Source organism: Rhinatrema bivittatum, chromosome 6, assembly GCF_901001135.1.
Source record: "Rhinatrema bivittatum chromosome 6, aRhiBiv1.1, whole genome shotgun sequence".
Lineage (NCBI taxonomy): Eukaryota > Metazoa > Chordata > Amphibia > Gymnophiona > Rhinatrematidae > Rhinatrema > Rhinatrema bivittatum.
In genome coordinates, this window is record NC_042620.1 from 261,228,243 (window position 1) to 261,251,139 (window position 22,897).

The window sequence follows — 22,897 nt, forward strand, 5'->3', positions numbered from 1 at the left end:
TCAAAAAAGATATAGTTGCGATGGAGAAGGTACAGAGAAGGGCAACCAAAATGATAAAGGGGGTGAAACAGCTCCCCTATGAGGAAAGGCTGAAGAGGTTAGGACTGTTCAGCTTGAAGAAGAGACGGCTGAGTTGGGATATGATAGAGGTTTTTAAGATCATGAGAGGTCTTGAATGAGTAGATGTGACTCGGTTATTTACACTTTCAAATAATAGAAGGACTAGGGGGCATTCCATGAAGTTAGCAAGTAGCACATTTAAGACTAAATCGGAGAAAATTCCTTTTCACTCAACGCACAATAAAGCTCTGGAATTTGTTGCCAGAGGATGTGGTTAGTGCAGTTAGTGTAGCTGGGTTCAAAAAAGGTTTGGATGGGTTCTTGGAGGAGACGTCCATTAACGGCTATTAATCAAATTTACTTAGGTAATAGCCACTGCTATTAATTGCATCAGTAGCATGGGATCTTCTTAGTGTTTGGGTAATTGTCAGGTTCTTGTGGCCTGGTTTGGCCTCTGTTGGAAACAGGATGCTGGGCTTGATGGACCCTTGGTCTGACCCAGCATGGCAATTTCTTATGTTCTTATTTATAATAAGCTAAGGCTCATTTGCAATGCAAGGTATGCAGTTTCCTCTCTTTCGTGTTCCAGTGTGGTTTCGGGAAGAAAGTTAGTAGTGTGATAGTTTCATTAAGGTGAAAAGCAGATACTTAGGGTGGTACTTCAAATACATCCCGTCATGAAAGAATTGCATGTAATTAGAGGTATGAACTAAGGCTTGAAGTTCACTCACTCCTCTTATGGAAGTGACTGCTACAAGGAATACTACTTTCCATGTTAGATATTTCGAAGTTGCCAATTCCAGGGGTTTGAAGGGGTTTCCATGAGATCTGTCAAAACTATGTTAATATCCCAAGGAATTGGTGGTTTCTGCATTGGAGTGTGTAAATGAAGCACGCCTTTCATGAATCATGAAATGAGAGGGTGCATGGAGATGGATAGTCCCTTATTTTGATAATAGGCTGCAACTGCACTCGAACTCTAACTGACGAAGCTTTTACCCCAAATTGGGAAAGTTGATACAAATAGTTAAGAAGATGCTCTGGAGAACAAGTGAAAGGGTCAACAGTGTAAGAGATATACCAGTTGGAATAGAGTTTCCACTTGAAACAAAATTGCGACTAGTTGATGGTTTTCTTGCCAAGATAAGGATGTCCCATATTGTCAACAGTAAATCTATTTACTTGGGTAATCTTGGTGGAGCAGTGCGTATTTGCCAGCTGAATCATAAGTATTAAGAAGCTGTTACAGCCTATGCGAATTGAGGTTTCAGATATATTGACAAGATTCTGGTTACATAGTATGAACAGATAATCCCCTTCGTATAAATATAAGCCGGTTTGGGAGAACTTAAAGACATCTAGATATTGGAGTAAATCAAGTGGCAACTTTCGGGATGCTTTTTGCGGATGGTCTGGGAACAAATTGGATTATAAACGCTATTGTGATTATCATCCCCCTGAGGAAGCTAATGGTAGAGAAACAAGGGCCTCTTGTCGGGGTCAAACCACAGTGACAATATGAAGTATTGACCAGAAGGGAAGAGAGGGGTCAAACTACAGGGATAACATGAAGCATTGCCCAGAAGTGAGGAGGTATATACAGCGAAGACTGCCATATGAAGAAATATTTAAGAGATTTAATTTATGATATATGGTCATATTTCAGTGTTTAAGTTGACAATTAAAAACGGGCAAAAGCCAGGTATAGAGTTGTAAGTGGTTATATAAAGATCACAGGGTGCATACATATATGCTGACGACATCCAACTAAGTCTACCAGTTGAAGAATCAGTTGAGAAAACACTGAACTTTGTAATGATGTACCTAGACATAATAAAACAACTATTAAACCAAATAGAACTAGTAATTAACATAGAAAAAACAGAATTTATACACCTTGAATGAAAAAACATTGTAAGAATTCAAAATCCCATCAAACTTGAAAACAATAAGCTAGTGGAGTTAAATGATAAGGCTAGAAACCGAGGAGTAATTATAGAGACGGAAATCAGTCTTAAACAACACATATCAATAAAAGTAAGAGAAGGCTATGCCAAACTAATGGCCCTTAGAAGACTAAAACCCTTGTTATCTCAAGAACTCTTTCGTACAGTACTACAAGCACTAATATTTGCTAGCACAGACTACACTGTAACACACTTTTCCTAGGATTACCATATACCACAATCAGGCCACTGCAAATACTACAGAACTCAGCTGCCAGAATACTTACTGGAAAAGGCAGAAGAGATCATATCACCCAAACACTTGCGGATTTACACTGGCTCCCAATAGAACAAAGAGTACAATTCAAAACACTATGCACAATTCATAAACTAATAAATGACGAAAACGCCGACTGGCTGAACACTGCTATACGATTACATGTCCCTCAAAGAAATCTCAGGTCGGCTAATAAAGCACTACTACTCAGTCAAAACAGCAAAGTTGACCCAAGTTAGAGAGAGAGCACTATCTTTGGCAGGTCCACTATTATGGAACACATTGCCACTTGAACTGAGACTAATGAAAGAATTAAAACTCTTCAAAAAAAGCTTAAAAACTTGGCTTTTCAAAAAAGCATTTCACAATGAGAGCACTAACAACAACAACAAATACATACAGCTGAAAGTCACCATAAAAAGGTAGAATTGACAATTTTAATAAATAAAATAAATATTAAAATATTAATAAAATAAATATTATTTTTACCTATAATTAAAACAGTATACACATATATGATTATCCCAAAATCATATAAATAGTTACCCCAACCCAATTCTCATTTAGAGTATATTATTGAACTATGTAACTGTAAAATATTGGCACACTATGGATAACTCAGAAACCAAACCAAACCTATTTCGTGCCGAAATGTAAACCGCTGTGATGGTATATTACTAAACGACGGTATAGAAAAGTTTTTAAATAAATAAATAAATGATTCTGCAGTTTCTTATAGAAAATTGTTACGGTAGGTCTTATGGCTGATTATTCCTCTGTATTTTGAATTGTTTTTATAGTATGGATGTGTGAGTGTATGTGTATTTTAGGACACATTTCCTGAATTATTTAAAGTATTCTGATAATAAACATTGAACTTTTCTCTTATAACATACATGTGATCAACAGTAAGTCTAGACATGCCAAGATTTCATATTCAAAACAACCACAAAGAGCCAAAGTCACTCCTGCGTGTAAAGTACCAAGGAAAAAAAAAAAAGGAATGTGCCAGTCTGATATTTACTAAGCTGTGCACCAAACCAAATTAGTTGTGGAATTTATGAAAAATATATAATATGTGTTGAAACTGCATCAGCAAGCCTGGCGACGTGCTTTAGTGTAGTCAAAGCCATCCAGACCTTTCAATCATTTGCGGTTTTATAGAAAACACAACAGTGTTTCAAAGAAGATGAGCAAAGGCATATTTAAATGATCTGTCTGTCTGTGCCCATGAGTAATTTTCTTGTAGTAGACCCGACAACGGCCGGTGTTTCGCAACTACCAGTTGCTTCATCAGGAGTCACTACATAGGAAACAGTAACATTGTGCCCACTCGTGTTGCAACAATGTCTATATTTGTACTTCTCTTCTTAAGGACGCCTAGTCTCTGAAGATTTCAAAAATTTCAAAAATTCCTCTGTCCTGGAATTTTGAAATCTTCAGAGACCCTCACCTTTCCCTTCTGCTTTGGAGGCATTTGGAGGTAACTTTTCTCGAACCAAAAACACACGAGGAATAGCTCCAATCAAGACCTCCGTCTATGCCGCCAAGTTGCCTCCTAGGCCCTCTCTATTAATCAAGTTTACTTACAGCTCGATACAGTAAAGTGGGGCCGCGGTTACCCTGCTCCTAACCCGCTTTCTACTCACTTTTCGGCCGCGTTAGTCCAACCCGCGATACACTATCCCCTTTAACCCATTCTTACCGCCTCTTTAAATCACCGGGTAACCCCTTCCGCACGCGGCATGTATATTAGATGTAAACGATCGAATTAGCTATTCCCTCCCATACAGTAACGCGCGCCCCGACTATCGCTATTTTACCCTGCCATTTTGCCCCGCGTTTAACCTGCTAACTTACCGCCTACCCTTACCCCTGCGTTAGAGGCAGGGGTAATGGTAGATGGCAAACTTTCCCCCAAAAGGAAACCTCTAGAAACCTAAAATCCCCTCCTCCCGAAGCGACTCGACATTACTTTTTGTTGTTTTCTTACCTTTTGTTGCTTTTCAGCCCCTTCCCTTCTCTGCCGCCCTCCGGAGGGGGCAGCCAGCGGCGAAAGCGGCTCGCAGCGGTTCCCCCCGCGCAGGTCCCAGTTCTCCTGGCTCGGCAACAGCAACAGCAGTACAATGGCCACCAATTAAAGCAACTTGTCCAGTCTGGCACAAGTTTCCATATCCATTCCCCCTTGTATTCACATTCTCCACCTGCAGTCACAGCTAGGGCTCCATCCACCCCAATCCTTCCTTCCTTCCTGGCTCGGCCAAATTGTGAAGCAGCTTGCAGCGTCCCGTCCCCCCCCCCCACGCAGGTCCCGGTTCTCCTGGCTCGGCGTGAGGTGAGAGCCCACTGTTCTGTGCCCTCGCCGGCACGAGCGGAGCGAAGCGTTCTTTCGTTGGCCTGAGCGCCCGTCGATTTGGGTGCTCCGGCCAATGAAAGCACATGCACGGGCGCGCGTGACGCACGCCGTGACATCACGCGCGCCCATCTATGTGCTTTCATTGGCCGGAGCACCCAAATCGACGGGCGCTCAGGCCAACGAAAGAACGCTTCGCTCGTGCCGGAGAGGGCACAGAACAGTGGGCTCTCACCTCACGCCGAGCCAGGAGAACCGGGACCTGCGCGGGGGGGGACGCTGCAAGCCGCTTCACAATTTGGCCGAGCCAGGAAGGAAGGAAGGATTGGGGTGGATGGAGCCCTAGCTGTGGCTGCAGGTGGAGAATGTGAATACAAGGGGGAATGGATATGGAAACTTGTGCCAGACTGGACAAGTTGCTTTAATTGGTGGCCATTGTACTGCTGTTGCTGTTGCCGAGCCAGGAGAACCGGGACCTGCGCGGGGGGGACCGCTGCGAGCCGCTTTCGCCGCCTGCTGCCCCCTCCGGAGGGCGGCAGAGAAGGGAAGGGGCTGAAAAGCAACAAAGGTAAGTTGGCACATGTCGAGCCACCTCGGGAGGAGGGGATTTTCGGTTTTTAGGTTTTCATGGGTTAAAGTTGGGATCCACTTCCTGGGGCCTGTCATTTCAAATGTCATTTGAAATGACAGGAACCAGCACACCCAGGATACTGTATAGGCGCTGTATTAAGCGCCTATACAGTCGCGGGCCTAACACTTCGCAGACGCGGCTTGCATTTGCAAGCAATTTAAATAGAGTATCGAGCGGTATGTGATCAGAACTGTGCGTGGGGCAAACGAGGGTGCGCCCGGCACTGCCGCACTCTTTCTAACGAGGCCTTACTGTATCGACCCGTTAGGGAATAGCCACTGCTATTAATTGCATCAGTTGCATGGGATTTTCTTGGTGTTTGGGTACTTGCCAGGTTTTTGTGGCCTGGTTTGGCCTCTGTTGGAAACAGGATGCTGGGTTTGATGGACCCTTGGTCTGTTCAGCATGACAATTTCTTATGTTCTTACTCATTTCACTTTGTGAGGAGCCGGAGATCATACAAATAAACATGGCTTAATGGAGAAGAGCCAGCATGGATTTAGCAAAGGGAAATCATGCCTAACTACCCTATTAGAATTCTTTGGAGTAAATAAGCGTGTGGATAAAGGCGAGCTAATTGATATAATTTATCAAATGCTTTCTGAAAACCCTAATAATGTTTCATATAAGATACTTCATAGAAAATTAAAACGCCATGGGAGAAGAGGCGTTGTCTTACTGTGGTTAATAACTACTTAAATAGAAAAAAAAGAGTATGACTAAATGGTCAATTTTCCCAGTGGAGAAAGGCGTCAGGTATCGTTTTTATACATTCTGGTTTCCATAAACAAAAGTTTTTCAACAACAATTTTTAGAACACACACGGACAGGAACACTTTGCTGTCGTATCTAAAATGTCACCTATGTTCTCTGTAAGAAGATTCCTATTCGTCAATTTTTCCCATCTGCGCAAACTTTGTTACCATTCCTCTCTACCAATTTATTCTGACTGGGCTGGATTGATTTTCCACCTCTCCTTTCTACCTTGTCCCAGGGATCTCTCCTTAGACCTGTGGTGTTCGACTTATTCATTAATGATCTAGAAAAGGGAACTATGAATAAAGTGATCAAATTTGTCAATGACACAAAATATTCAAAGCAATTAAAATACAGGCAGATTAAGAGACACTGCAGAAAGACCTTGGAAGACCTGAGAACTGGACATCTAAATGGCAGATGAAGTTTAATGTACACAAGTGCAAAGTGATGCACAGGGAAAAATGCCCCTAATGTTAGATACATGACTGGCTCCGTATCAGGAATAACCACCCAGGACAAGAATCTTGGAGTCTCTGTGAATAGAGGGAAGGAGGATAGAAGAGAATCCCAGGTAACCATAAATGTATAGTTAAGTTACATAACCCCAGTAGGGGACAGTGCCAATTAAACTAGAAACCCAAAGGAATATAAAGACGCTACTAGGCAATTAATAAATAAAGATCAATCTACAAGACAATGGCAAATTCTCAGCATGTAAAGAATGTGGCTTCCCTTTCAGGATCCCCCTGACAGGGTCCTAGTTTAGTGCATAAACTGGTTAGATACTCACTGGTATTGCATGGTTTCAAGCTGGTTCCTCCAGTTGATGATCTCCAGAGACTGGGAGTCTAGGCCCCGCACACACGGTCCCTGCTTCTTCTGGTCTTCTTTGTGCATGTAAGGCCGCAGGCGTACCACTACTCGTACATTTGCCATGGAAGCTTTCTTTGGCTGCTTCTGTAGATCCATGATGCTTACCCGCTTTGCCATGTCCATGAATTTAACTGCAAAGAACCCCCCACCCCAAAAAAAAAAGTTTATATTAAAAGACAGTTTGATTAAAGTATAAGGATCATCTGCCTATTAGCGTTATTTCAGATATCTTAATTAAAGCAGATGAATTATAACATCCCTAATTATTTACATGCAGCTATTTGCCTGTGATTGCAAAAACTTAATAAAGTATTAGAAAAATTAAAAAAAGACTGCACTTATAACCTTTGAACACAGGACCTGTCTATAAATATTAAATGCATTTAAGTATGTTTACTTGTGCCGGGCATGTGCAATTATATTTATTTCAGTCCTATAATTTATAAAAATCACAGAGTGGTATGGAATAAATAAGGAACAATTATTTACCCTTTTAAAGAGTACTAGGACTAGAGAATACTCCATGAAACTAACTCGTAGCAGCTTTAAAACAAAGTTAAGATAGTGTGTTTTTCAGTCAATGTACAATTAAGCTGTGGAATTTGTTGCCAGAAGATGTGATCAAAGCCAAGTAGTAGAGCTGGGTTTAAAAACAGTTGTAAGTTTCTGGAAGGCAGTTCCATTAATAATTATTAAGCAGGTAGGGCTTCGGAAGGCCTCTACCGGGAGTGAACAACAGTGAATGGATCTCTCCATTACAATCTGTTGGGAACTTCTTTCAAGTGGATTGGCCTCTTGCAGAGAGAGGATATTAGGCTCCCAGCATTACATTTTTTATAGGCACACATGAAGAATAGCCCTGTGTGGTTCTGAAAATGTATGCATATGTAGGATCAACAAAGGTATCACAGTCGGCAAAGAATCCACTTTGCTCCAGAACTCAGGTGGCTACTGGAAGTACATTTTTACTACATGACCTTCTCTTTTTATAATGGCCAAGAAAATGACTGAAACTACCATCTTCCCACACCTGCATTCCTCTCTTCTAGCACAGGGGCAAAGATAATAAAACATGATTAAAGAATGTACAATAAAATTTAGTGTACATTCTTTACATATCCCATCTTGACTCCCAATGCAGTAAGCAAATAATATGCTAATGTATCAGGACCTTAAAAAAAAAAAAAAAAAAAAAAAGTGCATGCTAAGATACTTATTTAAGAACTGCCATCCTGGGTCAGACCAAGAATCCATCAAGCCCAGAAACCTGTTTCCAACGGTGGCCAATCCACCAAGTCACAAGCACTTAGCAAAACCTCAATAGTTTTTCCTTATCATCCTGAGACACCAGTCCAGACGTGTGGGTTTCTTCCCTTACTAGAAGGAAACAGAAGACAAACCTTTTTTTTTCTGTGACATCATCACTGGTGATTAGGGTGCAACTTCAGCAAAAACCCAGTATTGCCTGCCTTCACCAGATGGTAGGACATATCGGTCTGGTAAAGCAGGAACATAACACCCAGGCTTCGGCCTGATGGAGAATTATTGGGCAGTTCTGGGTTTACCAACACTTTCTGCTTTACTGGCAGAGAACTGCAGGCTTCTGGTGCTTCCCAGTTAAGCAAGCCCTGTGCAAGGCTCCTAGCCCCAGAGGGGTTTCAAAAGAGCTTAGAGGGTGGGAGCTTCTTTTGGTTCAGGAGGAGCTTCTGTTTGAAACTGTTCCCCCTCCTCTGGCTTACTCAGGGGCGGATTGTCCTATCAGCGCTTTGGGCATGCCCCGGTAGGCCAGTCAAGTCAGTCAAGGGACTTGTGTTGATCGCAGCGGCCCCATGCCTTCAGAGCCGCTGCGATCAATATCAGGTCCCGCAGCAGGTCTTTTGGTAGAACGGGAGCCTCCCCTGAGGCTCTCCACTCAGTTCTTTACTTTTGTTTTTTTTTGTGCAGCTAGAGCCGCGTCTCCATGGGTCTGCACCTCTTTTTTTTTTCCCCCTCCCTGCTGCCGTGGCTACAAGGGCCTGCCATTTGTATAATCCTGTGGCATTGTTGATGTATTATATAAATGGAGTCTCTCATCACCGCAGCGGTGGGAAATGCTCCCGCCGCCTCCCTTCACACCAGCACCAAGAGGCCTTTCCTTGATCTCTGCCACTGGCCGAGCCGGCCCCCTTTACATTGGGGCCGTGGCAAAACCTAACCACCTTTCCTCAACTCCCTCCTTGCATCGGGGCCTTCCTGTCGACCTCTTCCCGTACCAGGACCATCAGCACGTATCCCTGCCTAGCACCAATGTAAGTAAAAATATATTGTTATATATTTAGAGGCAGCAGGGGGGGAACGTAAATGAGAGCATGTCAGTGAGTGTGTGCACATGCGCGAGTGAGAGAACCAAGTGTGCATTTGTATGTGTGTATCAGTGTGTGCGCAAGGGAACGAGTTTGTCAGTATGTGTGATGGGAGAGAGTGTGTGTGTGTTTCAGCTATCAGCATGAGCGATGGAAGCGTGCACGTCAGCCTGTGTGAGGGAGCGTGTGTTTCAGATGGGTATGTGTGTCAGCATGCGCAAAGGAGCGTGTGTGCGACAGAGACCCTGAGGGGTTCGTAACTTCCAGATAGCAAAGAAGAACTCTGCGAACATCGAGTCTTCGTAGATCCTGTGTCTCTTCGTAGATCCAGTGTCTCCTTCCTAGACGTCCTGTGTCTGGAAAGAAACGGGAAGTTCAAGCGACCGGTTCAAATGAAATGCCGACACCACTTAGTGCAGAAAAGAGGGAACCGTCCTTAGAGAAACACCTGAATCTGAGATTCTCAAGAATGGCTCCCTACAGGGTAGGGACTGTAACTCTGAGATACGCCTCGCCGAAGCGATCGCGGTAAGAAATTACCGTCCCTAAGGTAAGATCCTTTAGAGTCGCCCGCTTCAATGGCTCGAACGGCGCCGCACACAGAGCAGACAGGACCCAATTTTGATTCCAGGACGGGCAACGGGCCGAATCGGTGGATGCAAACGCTTAGCTCCTCGCAGGAAACGCGCTACATCTGGGTGGAGTGCTAATGACACTCCCTCTGCACCTTTCCCCTGAGGCACGCAAGAGCCGCTACCTGGACTCTAAGGGTACTACAAGACAGACCTTTCGGGGAGCCCTCCTGCAGGAAGGGAAGGACCTCGGGTACGGAAGCTAGGATGGGGATTCACCTCGCAAGACCTACACTAATCCGCAAACACTGTCTAAACACCCGGACATAACAAATCCGTGAACCAAGGACGCCGTGGCCACTCCGGCGCTATTAGAATCCCCTCCGACGAGTGTAACTCTATCCGTCGAAGCACTTTGCCTATGAGGGGCCAGGGAGGAAACACCTACAGCAACACGCCTTCTGGCCAAGAAGTACCAGCGCATCGACGCCTTCTGCCCCTCTCTCTCTCCACCGGTTGAAAACAGAGGAGTTTTCGCGTTCTGAGCAGTGGCCATCCGGGCCATGTGTGGGGCGACCTCACCTGACACAGATGAAACGATAGATAACGTCCGGCCGTTCCCAGTCTCCTGGGTCTAGCCGATGGTGGCTGAGGAAATCCGCTTGAACATTGTCGATTTCTGCTATGTGGGACGCTACAACATTGCAGAGATTCTGCTCTGCCTAGTGCATCAACCGGTGTGCCTCCTCCGCCACCAGCTGGCTCCTTGTTCCGCCTTGGCGAGTGATGTAAGCTACCGTGGTGGCATTGTCGGGCAGCACCCGAACCGCTGTTCCCCGAATCAAGGGGTAGAAGGCTTGCCGAGCTAGCGTCACTGCTCTGGTCTCCAATCGATTGATGGACCACCGTGACTGCTCCTTGGACAATTGTCCCCGTACCGAGCGTCCCCAACCGGAGAGACTGGCATCCGTCGTGACCACCATCCAAGAATGGGAGCACCAGGAGTCCCTCCCTCCTGAGCTGGACCGCTACTACCACCATGCCCTAGGGAGGTGCGTGGAGCCGTGGCGAGCCCGAAGGGAGGAGCTCAGAACTGGTAGTGTCTGCCCAGAATACAAAACCCAAGGCATTTGTGGTGCGACTGCTGGATGCCGAAGAGTAGGTACGCCTCCGTCAGGTCCAGAGAAGCTAGGAACTCACCCGGCCAAACTGACGCTACCACCGATCGAATCGTCTCCATTCTGAAGCTTGGAATGCGAAGGCACCTGGGGACTCCTTTCAAGTTCAGAATTGGTCAGACCGTGCCCTCTTTCTTTGGCACTATGACGTAAAAGGAGGAACGACCCCGACGTTGCTGTGACGGTGGCACGGGAGCAATGGCTCCCAGGTCTTCCAGCCGACGGAGAGCATCCCTTACCGCTCTGCGTTTGTCGAAACCTTTGCAAGGCGACATGATGAACTTGTCCGCTGGAGTTCGGGCAACTCTAAGGCGTGGCCGCGCCCCATCACGCTGAGGACCCACTGGTCCGATGTTCTCTTGGTCCATTCCTCGAAAACGGGTTAGCCTGGCTCCCACGCTTGGCATGACTTCTGGAGGTTGCCGTGAGGAATGGACCCCCCTCGCTTCATTGTGCAGACTTAGGTCCCGCTGCAGAGGAGGGACCCCCTTGTCTGCCGAACAGACTGAGACCCCGAGAAAGTCGTAGAAAAGCCGGATCTGTAGGAGGAGTCGGACGATCTCTGCGGCCGCTGGCGTGTAGTCCCCCGGAAACGGTTCTTAGCGGTGAAGGACGTCCTAGATCGGGCTTGTCCCCCGGCAGATTGAAAACCTTGTTCTCTCAAAGAGATAGCAGGAAGTCGTCCAGCTGTTTCCCCAACAGCAACTTTCCTATAAAAGGTAACGAGCCCAGGTGGGCTTAGGCCGTCCCATCAGCCGCCCAATTCCGCAGGCGGAGGAGCCGGCTTGCGGAACCGCGGACACTAGCGTCCCAGCCGACGTTCGCAACAAGGCGTACCGAGCATCCGCTCCGTAAGCAATCGCCGCTTCCAGGAGATCCGCCTGTGCTGATTCCTCCTCTGGAAAAACCTGCACTCGCCTGGAGGCCCTGAGCCCAGCTCAGACTGGCTCAAAGCGCAAAGTACTACAGATCGCCGCCCTGACTCTCAGGGCCGAGACCTTAAAATCTGCTTAAGCTGTACTTCCAGTTTCTATCCTGAATATCCCGTAGTGCTGTAGCTCCTGTCACGGATATCGTGGATCTCTTCGTTACCGCTGACACCGCTGCTTCCAATGCTTCCTCTGGTAGTGGATACCGCTTGTCCCATGGCCCTACTCACCTTCAGGCCCAGCTCCGGAGTATCCCACTCCCGGAATAGGATGTCTGCGCTGAGAAGGCTACCGCCGGCCCCGTAAGGCCCAGTAATACCGGGTCCATTTTGGTCCCCTGCCGGGATTCCACTGTTGGAGGATCCTGTTGGAGGATCTACTCCTATCTCCTTGAGTGGTCCCTGTAGGAACTGGACCAGCCTCGTCGAGTCCATCGGCCCCTTCTGGGGCCCCTGTGGCCGGATCCCCGTCCTGTGAGGCTGAAGACTCCGCGTCCATATCCTGCGGGGCTCCCCGCAGTGGTCGCTGGTTCCTAGGCGGGTCCTTTTGGGACCTATCCCGAGCCGTCCTCTTCCGGGGCTGGGAACGACTGTCCGAGACCCCCGCTGTCTTCCTAAACCTCTGCCTGGATTCCTTATAATTGAGGAGTTTGCGCCGAAGCATCGCAAAACCCTCCGAAAACGAGGCCTCCGAGTCGGATGAAGTCTCCTTCAAGCTCAGGTCCCCAGACGATCCATTCCCCCCCGGGGCTAATTGATGTGGGGAAATCACGGGAGGCTGGCCGCCCCCCCGGGGGTCACCCCCCCCCCGGGACTAATTGTTGAAGGGAGATCGCGGGAGACTGGCTGCCCCCCCCCCGGGAGGTCCCCCCTCCCGGGGGCTAATTGTTGTAGGCAAAGCGCGGGAGGCAGGCCGCCATTACCGGCCGCTTCCCGCGTGGCTTCCCGGACTACATTCAAAATGGCCGCCGTTCCCGCACTAAGCAGTATCTTCTCCCGTGCCGGCTCGCGGCAGCAAACGCTCCGCCCAAAATCGACCCCCCCCCCCCCCCCGATCAACCCCCGCCGCCCGAGACGTAATTTGTGCATACCCCGTCGCGCGCCTGCCAGACCGCTCCCCGCGGCATCCGCATACCTCGGTGCTACCGGCGAACAAGAACCAGACATAATAAGAAAGAAAAACTGCTCGACCCCCCCCTTCCCCCCCCCGACGACGGAAGGAGAGTCGGCGCGGCGAAAAAAACAAAAACCGGTTCTTTTTTTTTTTTTTCTTAACTGATCGCCGCTGTCCCGGGTCCTGAAATCTTCTGCTCCAGTGGGGGTGAGTGAACCGGGCTCCCCGGTGTCACCCCCGTCGCTGCTGCCAGAAACAGGCCGGGTCCTCGACCCTCAGCAGCGGCCTCAACCAGGGGGGGATGGTCCCCTCAGGACCTTCCCAACCCCCCTGGGAAGCTCCAGACCTCGGGAGACTTAGATCTTCTTTCTTTTTTTTTTTTTTTTTTTTTTTAAAGTTCTTCCCTGTTAATCCTTAATTTTATTTTTTTTTTTAACTTATCCCTGACTAACTACTACCCAGGGATCCCAGAGGCTGTGGGTGGACCTGCCCCATCTGCTGGAGACAGAGTAAGACTGAGGGGCTGTGGGTGGCGCCTTACTATATGTAGGGAGCCCGACAAGTTTTACTCTGCCTCCATCTGCTGGTGCGGAGTCACAACCCAGGTGTCTGGACTGATCCGGGTACGTACAGGGAAAAATATATTGTTATATATTTAGAGGCAGCAGGGGGGAAAGTAAATGAGAGTATGTCAGTGAGTGTGTGCACATGCGCATGTGTGAGTGAGAGAACCAAGTGTGCGTTTGTATGTGTGTATCAGTGTGTATGCAAGGGAACGAGTTTGTCAGTATGTGTGATGGGAGAGAGTGTGTGTGTCTTTCAGCTATCAGCATGAGCGATGGAAGCGTGCACGTCAGCCTGTGTGAGGGAGCGTGTGTTTCAGATGGGTATGTGTGTCAGCATGCGCAAAGGAGCGTGTGTGCGACAGAGACCCTGAGGGAGCATGCGTGTGCCAGAGCATGCATATCGGAGACCCTGAGGGAGCATGCGAACGTCAGAGACTGTTTGTGAGGATGAAGAAAGTTTGTGCACCCCCCCTACCTCACAACCATCTCAAAATGACTGGAAATTAAAAGTTCCCAAGTATAAGAAGCAGGGGAGAGGAATTATTATTGGCTTTAATTATTGGGAGTTATGTAGAAATTCAAAGAAGATCTAAAGAAGATGAAATTTGAAAAACTACAAAGGGATGAAAGAGATTACACACAAGGCTACATCTATCCATGGATGGATGAGAAAGCAAAGAAAAAATCCAACAGAGTCACATTTGATTCCGGCAGCGACAATTCATCAGGTGATGAATTGGTCCCCACTGTTAATACAGCATCTTCAACTGAAAATTATTTTTTAGGCCGTGGTCGGGGTTCCCGTCGGCGTCCACGGGCACGAGGGAGTCGATGGACAGATGGGTCCAATCAAATCAGACAGACCCGGTCCCAAACGTATCAGATTCATTAGTTTTGAATCTGTCCACGGTGCAATTATCTTCTCACCAAATATTACTCCTTGAAAAAGGTTTATCTTTCATTCCCACACCAAAAGCTGATCTTTTACAACTTGAAATTGCTTTATTTAAATTTGTGCACAAACTATATATTAAACATTATTTTGTTGACACACCGGCTGGATGTGACATCTCGATTCTACGTAATAAGTCCAAGTGGTTCCCACCAGGTCCAGCAGACCCTATTATATACACCTTTTATCAAACCACTTTACGTGATTTAAGAGCTTCCTTCACCACGGATCGTTCCTTCACTAATCTAACACGACTGGACATTCAAGCCTTAAGAGAATTACAAAATAATCATAATCTCATCATTAAACCCGCAGATAAAGGAGGCAAAATTGTTATCATGGATCGCACCCAATACCACGCAGCGGCTCTTCGCCAACTTCACAATACCCAATTTTACACACCACTACAAGCGGATCCGACAGACTTAATTCTACAAACAATCGAACATACTGTACAAAGGGGGATAGATCAAGGGTTTCTGACAACACACGAGATTGCTTTCTTGGTTAACAAATTTCCAGTCGTTCCGGTTTTTTATCACTTACCAAAAATACATAAAAATACTCTTCATCCACCTGGAAGGCCAATTGTTTCCAGTAAAGGTTCGTTGCTTGAACCACTATCCAGATTTATTGATTTTTTCTTGGCACCGTTTGTTGTAGTACAAGAGTCATATATCAGAGATTCTCAACAAGTGATCCAATTTTTGGATTCTTTTCATGAGGACACATCTCAGTTGCTATTAGCAACCCTAGACGTCGAAGCATTATATACCTGCATTCCCCAGGATGAGATGGTACTGATAGCAAAAAATTTTTTGAAGAAAGACCCCGTCCTCACAGGATCCCAACTAGTTTTTTTGACAGCTTTATTGGACATTGCCCTAACAAAAAATTTTTTCGCATTTGAAGGGGTTTTTTTTTTACCAACAAACCTGCGGCACAGCCATGGGTGCCACCATGGCGCCTGATTTAGCCAACCTTTACATGGCAGTCTTTGAAAATGGTTGGGTTTACAACAACAATCCTTTCATTCAATACATAAAAACATGGAAGAGATATATTGATGATATACTAATTTTCTGGCAAGGCCCTGCATCTGTGTTTCAAGAATTTCTGAGTTGGCTGAATGGGCGGAATCGCCATTTACATTTTACCTCTGACATTAATTCCATGGTTATACATTTCCTGGATATAAAAATCTTCAAAAGACCTTTTGGTTTTGATACTACCATCTACAGGAAACCAGTTTCCTCCAATACTTTCTTGCACTTTACTGGTGCTCACCCACGTTCTCTCAAGGAGAATTTGCCAGTCAGTCAGTTTTTTAGGTTAAGAAGATTGTGTACTTCATTAGATGAATTTCGGCATCAGGCCACATCACTAACAGAGCGTTTCATTAAAAGAGGTTCTCCTCCACGTTGTGTGAAACGGGCTTTCACTCGTGCCAGATTTACAAACAGAGACTGGTTATTTCTACCACGCGGTTTGGATTCCACAGACGCGCTAACTTGTGTTTTGCCCTTTTCTTTGATGTCTCAGACCATGAAGCGGATTATGTTTAACAAATGGCATATATTACAGACCCATAACGAGTTTTCTGATGTCCCTAGATTTGCTTTTACTCGGAGTTCCAACATCAAAGATTTGTTGGTGCATTCCGATTCCACAGTGCCCCAGCCTACAATTACTACAGGAGCGCATACATCTTGTGGCAAATGTACAGTATGCCACGTTATGATTGATACATCAGCTATACATTTCACACGAGTGGATTTCACTTTCATTCTCAAGAATTTTACTGATTGTCGTTCGACAGGAGTCATTTATGTTATACAATGCCCCTGTAACCTTTTATACATAGGCAATACAAAATGAGCACTTAAGACCAGGTTGATTGAACATCGGTCATGCATCTCTACAGGTCGGCTAACAGCTCCTTTAACTTCTCATTGCATTCGCTTTCAACACATCTTTGAAGATCTCAGAGTCTGTGTACTGGAACAACTATCCCCTACCTGGAGAGGAGGTAATTTTAACACTCGCCTCCTACGTGCAGAACAACGCTGGATCCACCGGCTTGGTACAGTAGAACCTGGAGGTCTTAACTCTGCATTAGAACTTCAAGTTTTTTTGTGATCTACATATTAGTTTTTCTGAGATTCACACATTAATTTGTAAATTCTTACAACAACTCATTTCATTACAGTAAGTTACTATGATCGCGATCTCCTGATGACGGAAGCACGTGATGACATCATCAGGCGCGAGTTCAGGGTTCCTCTGTCCCGTTTGGTTGAAAACACAAGAGACGCTCGGGTCCAACAGAAAGGTTCGCGTTGCTGTGTTCATTCAAAGCTAAGTATTTGATTTAATTGGAACATTCTAAATGTCTGCTTTCGTTCTTTTGAATTCGTAGCATCTGTCCTGACAATTCTTTCGATAAAATACTCCTGAAGAAGGGATTGACATATCACGAAACACCAGCCGTTGTCGGGTGCAATCCTTCATATTGAATTTCGGGTCACAGATGGAGTTTATTTAAACGCGGGATACAGATGTAATTTAAATGGACATTTAGTTGTAAAAACATTACAGATAACATCATACCGCAAATGACGAGTAGTCCGGACAGCAAGTGGGTTCACTGCCGTTGTCTGGCTTGCTGATGCGGTATCATCGTAAAGAACATTTCTTGATAAAATATTATTTGACAACAACAGCAAAATGAATATAAAGAATTATATTCTTGATCTTTTTGGTTGCATACACGATGTTTTTCTTCTGCCATTGTTGCACTGTATATAGGGTCTGACTTGAGGTTTCCAGTTCAGTTTTTGTCTGCACATTTCTGTTTATATTTTTTGGTCTCTCTATTCTGTATTAAGTGAGGGTCTGCATGTGTTTTGCATGGCTTTTCTATATAGGGATTTATAATAGCCCAGCTTGTTCTCTTTTCCAAATAGGAGGTGTATTAGTGTTTTAGGGCCAGGTGTAATATTTGCAGTGTTGCCTTTACATAGGTAGGGTTATCATGTTTGAATTCTGGCATTTAGAGCTGTTTTGGTATAGGAGGTTTAATGTATTGCGGTAATTCAGTTTACCTAGGAGTGTGTGAGCGCCAAGCTCATACCCAACATGTTACAAAAGGCCTAATGCAAGTTTTTTTTTTGGTTTTTTTTTGCAGGGTTTTCTGGTTAGCACTATAGAAGTGCATTTAAATATAATGTATAAGTTATGTATTTTTACCTCATAAGACCATACTTTGAATGTTCTTTTTGATATAAAAAAAAATCATAAAGGCATGATATTAAATTGTGTGTGGGGAGAGAAGGGCAGAGTGGTACAAGGCTGTAAGGTTCAAATATGGCATCTAATACCCTTGCATCAACCCTGGCTGCACTGGTTCCATGAGGGAAAGCAGGGATCTGGAGATGTGCTGCTTTGAGCTCTGTGGCTATTCCCGGTGTTGTCCCAGGACTTCATTTATTTTTTTTTTTTTAAACTCTCGAGGAACAGCATGAATCACTTCTGGTCACCCCCCTCCCCAAGAGTAGGTGAAAAGTGCAGAGCAAGGGAACCATAAAAGCAGCAGCCGCAGCCTCTGTATCCCCCAGTCAATGGGAATACCATGAAGTGGAGTCAAGCAACAGTCACATGGGCAGATTCTGTAAAGTGAGCTCGGCTATGAGCACTGTTTAATACGCGATTGGCCACGTGTTTTCGACACTCGTCTACTAACCCTTATACTGTAAGGGGGTTTAGATTGTTGAAAACGCACGGCCAAATCCCCTGGAAACTAATAGCGCTCATCACATGCAAATGCATGTCGATGAGGCTATTAGTTAGTCACTTGGGATAACAAAAGTAAAATGTGTGGCCAATCCAATCCAAGGGCAGAAGTTAATTTATGAGCAGCCCAAAAAATGTGTATAGAAAATCAGAAAATACTGCATTTCTGTACACCCTCCGATTTAATATCCTAGCGATGTTAAGTCGGAGGAACCAAAAATGTTTAAAAAAAATGTTTTAAATATATTTAATTCAGCTTGGAGAAGAGACGACAGAGGGAATATGATAGAGGTGTTTAAAATCATGAGAGGTCTAGAACGGGTAGATGTGAATCGGTTATTTACTCTTTCGGATAATAGAAGGGCTAGGGGGCACTCCATGAAGTTGGCATGTAGCACATTTAAAACTAATTGGAGAAAGTTCTTTCACTCAACGCACAATTAAACTCTGGAATTTGTTGCCAGGGGATATGGTTAGTGCAGCTGGGTTTAAAAAGGGTTTGGATAAGTTCTTGGAGGAGAAGTCCATTACCTGCTATTAATCAAGTTGACTTAGAAAATAGTCACTGCTATTACTAGGATCAGTAGCATGGGATATACTTAGTTTCTGGGTACTTGCCAGTTACTTGTAGCCTGGATTGGCCACTGTTGGAAACAGGATGCTGGGCTTGATGGACTCTTGGTCTAACCCAGTATGGCAACTTCTTATGGTCCTGTTTTCCTAAGCGATGGCGGTCAGCGTGTTTGGACATCCGACACTTTTAAATTGAATCTCTGTTTCCTGAACCTGCTGCCAGAGCCACTTCTCCTGGGCAAAGGAGGCATTAGGGGCACATAATTGCCCCTAGCGCCTCCTTTTAGCGCGGCCCCTCATTTAAATACGAGATTGTGTGCTCAGGAGAGGTGGCTGGGCGCGCATTGGGAGAGCGGGCACTCAACATGGAGCACCCGTTCTCCCACGCTTCTTGCAGAATCAGCCTGACAGAAAGGGATGGGGGGGGGAGAGGAGCCAAGCAAAAACACCTAGGCAGTTTTGGGGAAGATTCTGGTAACTGGCTGTGGAACTAGTGAATCTCCTAGAGAGTGGGGTTGCCAAGAAAGGATAGGAATTGGAGAGGAAGAGGGAGAGGAAGAGGAATGCTACAGGCTGAGAAAGAGCTGACAACAAGCAAAATACATAATGATGTAGTAGGCAGTATTGGCATGGGAGCACTCACTGTGTGAGCACAAGTAGCAGACACACACAACGATGGAATGTATCTGACACAAACACACCCACACATTCTTAGTGTGTAAATGTGTCTTTTCTGTTTCACAGAGTGTGTGTGTGTGGGGAGGGGCGTCTTTCTGCATAAGAGAAAAAGACACCCACATACGCACTTTCAGACTGAAAGAGTATGTGGAGTGTAACTGACAATGGCTGGCAAAATGATTGTCTCATTACTTGGCAACTGATTGAAAAGCTAATAGGTTGGCAAAAAGATTAATACTAAACCAGAAATCCAGGAGATTATGTATGTATATATATATATATATATATATATATATATACACACACACACACACACACACACTGTATATATAATATGAAAAATCGACACACAAACAGTCACTAGAATCTTTTGATCCTACATCAGCCTTGGAAATCGAATCTATCATCAAGAAAATGAAGCCTGCATCGCACCCAATAGACCAAATCCCGACCAAATTCCTTCTCACAATCCCAAACACCATCGCCAAACCTCTGGCCGTCATCATAAATTGTTCCCTCACTCACGGAACAGTCCCGGACGCTTTAAAAACAGCCTCTCTGAAACCATTACTAAAAAAAACCTAACCAGGACCCATCCAACCCCATAAATTTCCGCCCCATTGCCAATCTAATGGAAAAACTGGTCAATACTCGACGCCCACGACATTCTATACCCATCTCAATTCGGATTCAGGAAACGCAGAAACACAGAATCTCTCCTATTCTCTTTAACTGACAACTTCCTGATGGGCCTCGACAAAGGTCAATCATACTTGCTAGCTCTGCTAGACATTTCGGCAGCGTTCGACACAGTTAACCACACAATCCTCATCAACCGTCTGATGGAAATAGGCATCTCAGGTTCTGCACTCCTCTGGTTAAAATCCTTTCTAAGCGACAGGTATTACAAAGTAAAAATAATTAACAAAGAGTCTCACCCTGTAGCAGCCAAGCAAGGAGTTCCCCAGGGTTCCTCGCTCTTGCCGACCCTATTCAACATATATCTTCTCCCCCTATGCCAACTACTCAATAACCTCAACCTCACTTACTTCATTTATGCAGACGACGTGCAGATCCTAATCCCCATCAAGGATCCCATTTCCGACACTCTAAACTATTGGAATAGCTGCCTTCATGCCATCAACCTCCTTCTCACAAGCCTCAGCCTCGTTCTCAATACATCCAAGACTGAACTGCTGGTCATTTCCCCCAATGATAATACCCCACTAGCCAACACTACTAATACTCAATCAGTAAATCAAGTGAGAGACCTTGGAGCCATTCTAGACTCCAGAATGAACCTTAAAAAATTCATTACCACCACCACTAGGGAAGGCTTTTACAAACTACAGGTCCTAAAACAGTTAAGACCCCTCCTACACTTCCATGACTACCTCTCTGTCCTTCAAGCCACACTATTCTCAAAGCTCGATTATTGTAATGCGCTGCTGCTTGGTCTCCCGGCCTCTTCTACCAAACCTCTTCAGATGCTGCAAAACGCTGCAGCCAGGATCCTCACAAACTCCTGCCGTATGGACCACATCACTCCGATTCTAAAAATACTTCACTGGCTACCCATCCGCTACAGAATTCTCTTCAAGACACTGACCATCATTCACAAAACCATATTTCAGCAATCCTCTCTCCAACTCACCATACCCCTCAAACCACACTCCTCAGCAAGACCAACCAGATCTGCATACAGAGACTCCCTACAGCAGAGCTTTCCAAACTTTTCATGTTGGTGACACACTTTTTAGACAGACATAATTTCGTGACACAGTAATTCAGTCTACCAGCAAACCAGAAGTTAAAGGTTAAACGAACAAAATGTATTTCAACAATTTATGTATGTTTCCTTAAATATATACATAAATAAAATGTTTCACAACACAACCTCTCTCATAATAAATATTTGCAGGCTTCCACTTCCTCCATGCTGATCTCGTACATTGTGAGATCGGCATAGAGAAAGTGCTACTCTTGCACATTCCCAAAGATTACATGTGCCAATCACTAAAAAGTAATTTTTTTTTTTACCTTTGCTGTCTGATCTTAGTTTTCTGATCGGTTGGTCACAGGCTTTTTTTTCCACCTTTCCTTTCTTGTTTTTTTGCCAATTCCTTTTACAGGGTCTCTTTTTCTATTTCTTTTCTCTCCATCTGTCTTCCCTCAAACACACAATCAGGTTCTCATTCTCACACGCTATCTCACACATTCTCACTCACATGCAATCTCACACATCCACAGCTCTCACTCTCACATGCCTCTCTCTCATACATACATACATACTGTCTCTCTCGTGCACATGCTGTCTCACTCTCACACACACAGGCTCTCTCACTCCTACATGCTCTCTTGCTCAAGCACAGGCTCTCACTGGCACATGCTGTCCCTCTGCATGGGTTGCCGAAGGATGGGCTCTTCAGAGGCCCTGATCTTCCCTGGCCGTGACATGGGATCTGCAGCGGCCCTGCTATCGGGTTTCCTCCTCTTCTCGGGCTGCCGCGACGTGGGATCCGCAGCGGCCCTGCTATCGGGTTTCCTCCTCTTCTCTGGCCGTCGCGACGTGGGATCCGCAACGGCCCATTAATGCTGCTCTTCTTCTGTACGCAGCAGATGCGGCTCCGGCAACGTTTTTCTTCCAGGGCTGCACAGGCAGGAAGGAGGAGGAGTGAAAGTGACCCTTTTCTTCGGGTCGTGGTGATGTAAGCTCCACCACTGCCCGCCGATCTTCCTGCTATAGTTCCCTGCTTCCGCCGGCCCTGTGGACCGGGCGACACACCTCCACACTATAGGCGACACACTAATGTGTCCCGACACACACTTTGGAAAGCTCTGCCCTACAGGTTCCTCCAAACAAATCCACTATTCACAACGCCATTGAAAAACTAGCACTAACCATGGCCGGTCAGCATCACTGAAACTCTCTCCCACCAGACCTCGGCCAGGAACATTGTCATATCATATTCAGAAAAAAATTAAAAACACGGCTGTTCGCCCAAGCATATCCTTGAAGAAGCCTTATGGTAACCCACACGGACCAACACCCCATGGTTGCGTCCCCTTTCCGCCGCACAAAGGAACTGTTTTCTGCTAACTGTGCTCCTATATAACTTGCCTAATCGACTCCACTGTATAAAATTGTATATATTTTTTTACCATGCTCTCTGCTTACATGCACTGCTCTCTCCAGTTAGAAATCGTTAATCTATCCCTTTTTTCTAACAGCCCAGTTCCACTTTCCCTGTTGTAATGTAACTCGCTTTCAGTGTTAACTGGTTTACCCCCTAGTTTATGGTA

General features: G+C 45.6%; 1 protein-coding gene across 1 annotated transcript in view; it reads right to left on the reverse strand.

Annotated features, from left to right (window-relative positions):
- KIF22 (kinesin family member 22) overlaps window positions 1-22,897 on the reverse strand; it is a 119,559-nt gene that overhangs the window by 95,664 nt on the left and 998 nt on the right. The window contains exon 2 of the mRNA XM_029606988.1: window positions 6,817-7,030. Coding sequence (XP_029462848.1) covers window positions 6,817-7,022 — 206 coding nt within the window. The 5' untranslated portion in view covers window positions 7,023-7,030. The remainder of the gene's footprint in view (window positions 1-6,816; window positions 7,031-22,897) is intronic.